This window comes from Euprymna scolopes, chromosome 16 (assembly GCF_053919585.1).
Source record: "Euprymna scolopes isolate OS-2025 chromosome 16, ASM5391958v1, whole genome shotgun sequence".
Classification (NCBI taxonomy): domain Eukaryota; kingdom Metazoa; phylum Mollusca; class Cephalopoda; order Sepiida; family Sepiolidae; genus Euprymna; species Euprymna scolopes.
The window spans coordinates 131,072,840-131,082,839 of NC_136497.1; the positions used below are offsets into that span (position 1 = coordinate 131,072,840).

At 35.0% G+C, this 10,000-nt stretch overlaps 1 protein-coding gene across 1 annotated transcript in view; it reads left to right on the top strand.

Moving 5' to 3' along the window:
• The window catches only part of LOC145296088 (RNA helicase aquarius-like), a 143,644-nt gene that overhangs the window by 72,159 nt on the left and 61,485 nt on the right, over positions 1–10,000 (top strand). Inside the window, exons 22-25 of the mRNA XM_080142226.1 lie at positions 813–982; positions 5,802–5,933; positions 6,719–6,853; positions 8,746–8,926. Of these exons, the coding sequence (XP_079998352.1) occupies positions 813–982; positions 5,802–5,933; positions 6,719–6,853; positions 8,746–8,926 (618 nt within the window). The remainder of the gene's footprint in view (positions 1–812; positions 983–5,801; positions 5,934–6,718; positions 6,854–8,745; positions 8,927–10,000) is intronic.

Below are 10,000 nucleotides of genomic sequence, written 5' to 3' on the forward strand. Positions count from 1 at the left end.
CTTTCTTTTCCACCTTCGCCTACCTACCTACAAAAACTTTTTTTTTCTATCATGTTTCCTGTTTTTTTGTTTCATCGTTTTTTTTTTTATTTCATGATATTTGTTTTCATCTACTACACCCCCCAGTTACGTAGATACCATTGGTTTCACTTGAAATTCAATATTTCAATTTTCGAATTTCACTATAATGAAGAAAAACCTTTTTTAATTGTCTAATAATATACGTGCTGAATTTGTTTGCCAAAGCAATTACTATTTAATTTTCGTTTTTATTTTTGACCTACCGACCTATTGGTCATTTGGTCACTTGTCACACCCTAATTTTTTGTCCTGAATATGACCTTAAACTATATCCAATGGTGAGGCCCCAGCTTGCGAGCTTTGGGAAGTGTGGAGCCACCCTTTAATTGCCATTGCTCCCAGGTCCACTCTGACCCGGAGTAGTAGTACCTGTTAGGGTCCCAACTATGGGTTAAATAGAAACCGACTAGAAAACAACAAATATATTCTATTAAAAAAATTTTTTCTTCAAAATCACTGGATTCTGCATTAAATAACCTGAAAAGGGTTGATATGCCGTAAAACAAAAACAACCAACCAAACACCCTAATTTAAACCCTACACTTACCTTTCTTTGTCTAGGATAAGAACGAATTTCTGTCCATTGTTTATTGATAAATCTATTTCCTACTTTATTTTTTTTTTCTACTGCTTCCTTAATGGCCACAGGTCAACCATAGTATCACATCTGTATTTTTGTTTAGGTTGAACTCTGGATTTGCACTACATTATGTTTTTTTTCGTACTTGCAGGATGTTTACGAGGCATTCAATGTAATTATGAGACGGAAACCAAAGGAAAATAACTTCAAAGCCGTTCTAGAAACGATCCGTGATTTGATGAACACTGATTGTGTCGTTCCTGATTGGCTTCACGATCTGATTCTTGGCTATGGCAGCCCGGATGCTGCTCACTACTCCAAGTAAGTAACGTCTCCATTAATTAACGTGTCTTAAGTTTTGGCTGAATTTTAGGGATGAAGATGTTAATGTGTCAGGAGCCAGGCATTTTCTGAAACAATAGAAAGATCTGACCATTTCTCCTGTAACCTTGACAACAGATTGGATATAAGTCTTCTATTTTAGATTGGAGTGAAAGCCAGTCCAAGAAGCTTTTTGTTGATCTTATATCGCATTGCTTGTCTTGAAAAAGAAAATTGTTTTTTTACTATTTTATACTTGTATTGTGTTTTTAGGTGCATCAGTATGGTGTGATGGAAATCCCTAAGTTTAAAGGTCATTTGGTGCAGTCTCTTATCAAAAGGGAACAAACCATGTTTTACCTTGTGAGACAGGAAAAAGGTTGTTTTGACCTGGTAGACAAAGGGTCGGGAGAATACGAGAGTACAATTTTTTAATTAATCATTTACGTGACCGGGCCGGTGACACTTTTTGACACAAGCTTTTTCGTTTGGTTTAAATAAAAAGCAAGGCAAGGTTGGCAGCTGGTTTGGCTGCCCCTTACCCAGTGTTACAATCTTCGAAGGAAGAAAATTAAAAAAAAGAAAAAAAAGTTAAACAATCCTTGGGAGATAATCCTTTCATTCGGGTTTTGATATTCAAGTCCGTTTTTCGTTAATCGCCAGGCATCTAATTAGGATTAGAGCCGCAGTAGTTTTCTTTTTTCAGATTGGTGTCACTAACCAACGTACTAGCTATTGAGGCAATCGCATAGATCAATGTTTCCCAATCAGGGTTCAACAAGATCTTGCCAAGGGTTCTTTCAAAAGATCTTGATAAATAGGCAGAGTAGTTTTCAGCAGCGAATAAAAATCATCGAGGCATAGTTTGCCACAAAATTTTCTTGGACAGTTGCAATGCAGGAACAATGTACCTGATCAAAGGACATTTCTATGTTTGGTGGCCAAAATAAAAAGACAGAAAGTGTGGCAGATTCCTACAAAGGCCACAGCAGTCGGGACCGTAACAACAATATAAAAACAAAAGCAGATATTGAACATATGTTTTATTCTTAGGGGAGAGGAATCTTTCAGGGTGAGAGAGAGAGAAAAGATAAAGAGTGTGAGAGAGAGGCAGAAGAGAAAGTTGTTCCATCCTCTTTCCCAAATTTGACTACTGTTCACGTTTGAACTCTCATCGTCGAGTTGATCCTCGAGTTGCCTATTGGCCTTGATAAGTGCTAATATAGAGAGAAGAGAAACAGGGGTAGAGAGAGAGAAGATAAAGAGTGTGAGAGAGAGGCAGAAGAGAAAGTTGTTCCATCCTCTTTCCCAAATTTGAATACTGTGCACGTTTGAACTCTCATCGTCGAGTCTATCCTCGATTTGCCTATTGGCCTTGATAAGTGCTAATATAGAGAGAAGAGAAACAGAGTGAGAGAGAGAGAGCGAGAGAGAGAGAGAAGATAAATAGTGTGAGAGAGAGGCAGAAGAGAAAGTTGTTCCATCCTCTTTCCCAAATTTCACTACTGTGCACGTTTGAACTCTCAATCTCGAGTTGCCTATTGGCCTTGATAAGTGCTAATATAGATAGAAGGGAAAGAGGGTGAGAGAGAGAGAGTAGATAAAGAGGGTGAGAGAGAGAAAGAGAAGAGAAAGAGGTCTAGAGAGAGAGAGATAGAGAAGAGAGTGAGAGGGAGAGAGAGAAATATGGTGAGTCGAGTTGATCCTCGAGTTGCCTATTTGCCTTGATAAGTGCTAATATAGAGAGAAGAGAAACAGGGTGAGAGAGAGAGAAGATAAAGAGTGTTAGAGAGAGGCAGAAGAGAAAGTTGTTCCATCCTCTTTTCCAAATTGTAATACTGTGCACGTTTGAACTCTCATCGTCGAGTCTATCGTCGATTTGCCTATTGGCCTTGATAAGTGCTAATATAGAGAGAAGAGAAACAGAGTGAGAGAGACAGAGAGAGAGAGCGAGAGAGAGAGAGAAGATAAATAGTGTGAGAGAGAGGCAGAAGAGAAAGTTGTTCCATCCTCTTTCCCAAATTTCACTACTGTGCACGTTTGAACTCTCAATCTCGAGTTGCCTATTGGCCTTGATAAGTGCTAATATAGATAGAAGGGAAAGAGGGTGAGAGAGAGAGTAGATAAAGAGGGTGAGAGAGAGAAAGAGAAGAAACAGAGGTTTAGAGAGAGAGAGAGAAGAGAGTGAGAGAGAGAGAAATATGGTGAGTCGAGTTGATCCTCGAGTTGCCTATTTGCCTTGATAAGTGCTAATATAGAGAGAAGAGAAACAGGGTGAGAGAGAGAGAGAAGATAAAGAGTGTTAGAGAGAGGCAGAAGAGAAAGTTGTTCCATCCTCTTTTCCAAATTGTAATACTGTGCACGTTTGAACTCTCATCGTCGAGTCTATCGTCGATTTTCCTATTGGCCTTGATAAGTGCTAATATAGAGAGAAGAGAAACAGGGTGAGAGAGAGAGAGAGAAGAGAGTGAGAGAGAGAGAGAAATATGGTGATAGAGAGAGAGTTAGGAAAGAGGACACAAGCGGTTCTAATAAAATGTGCATCTATAGGAGATAATGCCTGGGAATGGGTGCACTGTTTTTGTTGGTTTTGAAGCTGCCTCTTCCCCCCCCCACAGTTTAACAGTGGTGTGACGTCAAGAGAAAGAGGGTGAGAGAGAGGGAAGAGTAAGTGGGTGAGAGAGAGAGAGAAAAGAGAAAAACGGTGTTGGTTTTGTGAAAAAAGTTGTTATTTACAATTGGTCGCCATTAGTGGATGTTGACGTCACGTCACGTGACATGACTAAGCGTTTTTTTTTTTTACGTATGAATAACATTTTTTGTTTTAATTATAAAGTCTACACTTAATTTTATAGAAAATAATGTATATATAATAGGAAAAAAAATTTACTGGTTTTGTTGGATTCAAGTGGATCCCCCCTCTCCAGTTTAAGAGGTAGGAGGTCACATGGTAATATACAAAATGGCTAGCGTAAATATAAAGATCGGTTTTATTATCGACGAATATTTTGAAAGCTGAATTTTTTTATTCCTGTACATTTTTTCCTGACATTTTTCGTTAAAAATCTTGTATAAATACTATTTTTAACCAGTTAATTACGTTGGAGACATTGTCATGAAGTTTAATAATATATAGAACGAAGGAGAAGAGAAATTTCAAAAGTATCGTAGAAAGAACTTGTTATTTACAATTGTTCGCCATTAGTGGACGTTGACGTCACGTCACGTGACATGACTAAGCGTTTTTCTTTTTTACGTATGAATTACATTGGATCATTCAAGAATTACGTAATAAAAAGCATTAAAATGACAGGTTTTTTGGGGGCCCCCCTGGGAGAAAAACGATAAGTTCACCCCTTTCTACTGGTCCGTTTGACGTGAAATTTCGATATTTGTCATCCGGGATATGGGGCTTTTATATGATACCAAATTTGTCAACTCTGGTTACGTCTTTCAAAAGTTTTAGCGTTACAAACAAACATACATACACACAGACGTTTGGCTTTTATATATATAGAAGAAGATAGAAGAAGATATTCAGATTTTTTAATGGAACACCTTGAAGGATTCCATGGAAAATCAACACACCGACTCTCCCAAGAAACTGGTATTTCGAGAACATCAGTTTTTAGGATCCTCTATGATGGCCTTAATCTCTTTCATTAGAAAATCAGATCTTGAAGAGGTGAATCGATTGCAATAAAGTAGAACAAGAAACATTTTGTGAAGATATTAGTCAAAGGATTGATAAATGATTCTGGCTTCTTGGAATTCAAGGTCACTTGAGTGGGAACACCAACAGACAAAATATATGCTTCTCGGCTCAGTCTTAGCCCTCATTGATCTCCTAATCAACATAGTGTCTGTGTGGTGTGCCATCAGATGAAAGTCATCATTGCGTTATAGCTCTCCTAGCAGGAGAATGAGAAAACGAGAAATGGATGGCGGAGGACATATGTTGCATACATGGGAGGGGGCAGTGATGTAAATCGTGTATATAATATTGCTGCACTGTCTTTACATGTATGCATCACAAAAGCGCTCAGGGTCATATAGCATAAAAATAAACAGGAGAGTTTGAATTTTAACAAGGGAGGTGATTATTATCTGAAAACTGAAAACCTTAGGCCGATTTAGCAAAACTCAATTTTCGCTAATACCTTCGAAAACTGTTTTCATTATAAATAATTTTCTACTTTATCATTTTTTTTTTGTAATTTTTGGATATGTTCATTACCGCGACATGACAATTAAGTAAATACCATTGGTTTTACTTGCAATTCAGGCTGCTAAATCCCACCCCCACACTGTAGAGATCCCTAGATGTAAAAGATCTTTTTACTCCAATAGTTTCTTCCCCAGAACCGCTAGACTCTGGAATTCCATTCCAGGTCCCTGCTTCCCCAACAGTACTGACGTGCAGAAGTTCAAGTGTAACGTGAACCGACACCTTGCTGCCCAAATCCCTATATAGTACCCCAGTAGTTGTTGCCTCTGATAGTAGCCCCCTACACCAAAGTGGCAATTTGCCTTGTTTGGGGTGAAAATGTAATAAAAAAAAAAAAAAAAAAAAAAAAAAATTCAATATTTTGATTTTCGATTGCCATAACAAAGAAGCACCAACATTTTTTTTTTTAAGTTTCCTGGAAAAAATTTGAGATAAAAAAGAAAATAAAGTACTTTTTTTTTTTTTCTTTTTTTTTTTTCTTTTTTTTTTTTTTTTATTATATTTTGGACGACCCTATAGGGCCATCCGTTACGTAATACGAACCTTGTAATTGATACGAGTTTTCATGTTTTGGTAATTGTGTTGCTTTAGAATGCCGAATCAAATTGCCACTTTTGATTGGAACGACACGTTCTTAAATGCCGAGCATCTGAAAGCAAGTTTTCCTGACTGCCAAGTTATCATAAAAGGAGAAGATGAAGCTATACAGCATCCACCTTTCAGGTAATTTTAAGTATTTTTCATTTATTTTCAACTTGTTAAGTCTAATAGAACTCTGAGCAAAGCATCACTGATGCTATATTTTTTAACCTTGAAGTCATTTTTTTTTTTTTACATCAAGTGGCTTCATGCCTTGTCTGGAGCAATTTTCATAAATAAAAAAAAGGCACTTGTTTTTTTTGTTTTTTTTTTTACAGTGATCACCACTTATCAAGGCCCAGAAGCCACTCAGGGATAAGGGTTATTGCTTGTACAGTTTAATCAAGATATTAAAAAATGAAAATATAAAAAAAAAAAAAAAAGGTTATATTGCACATATCCGTTTTGAACTGAAGATCTCCGGAAAAAAATTTCACTTAATTTGATCGAGTAGTTTGTTTTGTTTTTTTTTACAGTGGAAAAACACGTTTTTATGGCAGCACTTTGAAGGTAGACATTTTGGAATTTTTTGAACACGCCACGGGCAGATAACTCAGTTAAAAGCATTGACACTCCATCCCCATCTTTAATACTAGCTTTTCTTCCTAAAAATCGAACCTTTTGCTCGGTATCATAAATCGTTTTTTCATTGTAAAAAAAAAAAAAAAAAAGAAAAAAAAAAACGCTACTTGATCAAATTAAGTGAAATTTTTTTCCAGAGAACTTCATTCCATAATGGATATGTACAATATAAACTTTTTTCGATATTTTCATTTACGATGATATTTTTAAAAAAAAAACTATTTTATTCGTTACCTATGATAATATTTATCTTTTCGATTTTTTGCTGACGTTTTCAAATTCTCTAGACTCACTATGCTAGCCGAGCCATCATCCCTGAAGCGAAAATTAGATGACGATCCGTCATCCTCAAAAACAGTTGTTCATGCAGAGTCTCACATCATTCCAAACCGAGGGCCGTATGCCTGCAGTCAACCCAAAAGGTAAGGACCTTAAAGCATTTCTGCCTAGAAAATAAAAGATGAAACGAAAGATGAATGAATTTGTTTTTATAGAAGAAACATGAAGTGACCAGAACTTCTATTTCATGAATAACGTCTTTTTTTACTTGGGAGTCACCACTTATCAAAGCCCGAAAGCCATTCGAGGATAAGGGTTAATGAATGTAAGGTGGTAGTGTAATAATCATTAACCAGCGGGATCTGTGGAAATTCCACAAGGGACTCATCCATGTATAATATATTGATGTTGGCATTCCGTAGATGTTCAGTGTAAATGGAGACGCTCTGATATTATTGTAGTTTTTTTGTTAAAACAGCAAAAGTATTTATCTAAGCTAGCACGAACGTCTCGCAAAGATCAGTTGTAAAATATGCTTAAATATGATATTTTAATTCTTGCAGATTTCATATATATTATTATAGAGTTAATGCTCTATCGATTTTTATATATTATAAAGTTGCAATTTCAAAAAAAAAAAATATATCCATATGACTTGGGTGCATCGGCTTGAATCAAAACTGAAATAAAAACTGACGAAAAAAAAAATAAATATATATATATATATATATATATATATATATATATATATATGAGCAAAAAGTTAATAAAACATGTTAAAAACACTTTGAAAAAGAGTTAAAAAACATATTTAATTTTAAAAAGGAAACACTTGATAAGTGGATAGTCCTTAATCCATGGAGTTTCGAAGAAATAGTTTCCTTCTCATCAGAGGGTAGGAATTTTATATATATATATATATATATAACTTGAGTTCCTTCAGCCTTAATCGAAACGAAAACCAAAACTTATGAAGAATTCTTGATAAAATTATTTATAAAAAAAATAGATTATTTAAGTGCCATCAGCTATAGTCAAAACCAAAACTGAAGAATTCTTGATAAAATTATTTATGACAAGAAATGGAAGTACATAACAATTAAACGACCCAGATGTAAGCGTGACACAGAAAATAACACACACGCTATCATATTAATATATAGATGATGTAAATTGAGTAGAATTTGATTATAAGGACGGCTTAACCTTTTAATGTTTACATTGGTATTAAAGGCTACTATGTTGTATTTAACCAGAAAGCAGTCTGGTGGAACAGGGTTCCACATAAAGGCAGTTCTGAGAAAGAAGCTTTGTTCATGGAATCTACACTTTAGGCACAGTTAGAGAGTAGGAGAAATTGTATATAGTGGTTGTGGCTAGTCGAGTGTCTAGTGGGCATTCAGTTTCTCTCCTAAGTTATCTGTATGTGTGTGCAGCTAAAAATCAAAATCTACTAATCAACAACTCACAAAGTTTTCATATTCTTGATCGGTGTTGCCCTGGATGAATAATATCTAAAAACTAGAAGAAATTATGATCTTTGAGGGTCATGGTTTCATTAGGAAGGTCAGGTTTTCAGTGTTATTATGCATTTATTTAGAAAGAAATCTATTATATAAAAAAGAGTTATCTGGTCTTTTTATTCATTTTACTTGAGTAATTTTTTTAAGAGATCAAGGGAGCTAACTCCTGGTTTCATTACGATTTAGATTTATATCCGAGGGCTCTTTTTAGAACAGATGTCGTTCCCTTTATGGTTACAATCTGTATTTCATTACAGCTTGGTCTTCCAGGGATTGTGTGTGTGTGTGTGTGTGTGTGTGTGTGTGCCCAGTAAAAAAGAATTGGCTGAGCAAAGAGGTTTACGAGGAGAGAAGGAAAAAAAGATAGACAAATAAAGAGGTACACAGAAGTTTTAAGAGAAATATTTTACACTTTTGCTTCAAGCAACGGCAGGTAATCTTGCTAGTGCTGTATAAGTGCTAAAAATTTTTTTTTTTTTTTTTTTTTTTTTCATATTATTCTTGCTTTCCAGAAATACTGTGCCGTTTACTCCAACTCAAATTGAAGCTATCCGAGCTGGTATGCAACCCGGACTGACGATGGTTGTCGGACCACCCGGAACTGGAAAAACTGATGTGGCTGTACAAATCATTTCAAACCTTTATCACAATTTCCCTGACCAACGGACGCTCATTGTAACCCATTCCAACCAGGTTAGTTAATTGTTTTTCTTATATATATATTGTTTTAACAAAAACCAAGACTTCAAAGAATGGGTTGATAGCAACAAATAGTGTATTTCATCATTAGTTACAATTGTTTTAAGACTATTCAGACAAATCCAAACATTATGTCATTTGAAAAAATTTTCACAAGAACAGCCTTTCTTCAGACTTATTGAATAAAAAACACTTTAACAATAAAACATTATGGAAACCATTTCTCTTATAAGGAAAAGAAAACAAGCGAAAATATTTTACCTATATCGCATCCTATATATATATATATACTAGCAAAAGTACCCATCGTTGACTGGGTTCAAAAACAGCCTACAAAAAATGGACTCTGATTTATAAAAGTATGATAGGTTATGAAAAGGAAAGGTTGTAAAGAGATAGCTTGGAATTTGGGGGTATCAAAACCAAAGCAAAATATGATGAAAGTAAAAGTAAAATAGATAAACCCCATAATTTATTATACCATATCTGTTCAAACTGAAACACTTATCACAATATTCTGTGGATCTATATTAAAAAACCTTGTTAAAGTTTGTGACATATTTCCATTCTATGGAGGTCAGGTGCGAACGAACACCCCATAATTTTAGTATACCATATTTCTTCAAACTGAAACATAATTATCAAAGTATACTTATGCAGATAGATATGAAAAGTCTTTATTAAAGTTTGTGCCTATTTCCATTCTATGGAGGCCAGGTGCAAACGCAAACCTCACAATTTTATTATACCATCCCTATTTAAGTTAAAACATACTTATCAAAGTATTATTATGTACATCTATATCAAAAACACTTGTAAACGTTTTTTTTTTTCATTTCTAAATTTTTTATTTCCATAGTTTGTCAACCAGGCATGAACGCAGACCCCACAATTTTAATGAACCACCGTTCTACCAGATCAAACATGCCAATTCCTGTGTCTCGATAAATCTTCTATCATTATATGTAATCAGTTTTTTAAAATAGTCAACAATAAGGAGCCTATTCGTGACCAGACACACACACACACACACATTCAGCTTTATTTATATATATATATATATATATA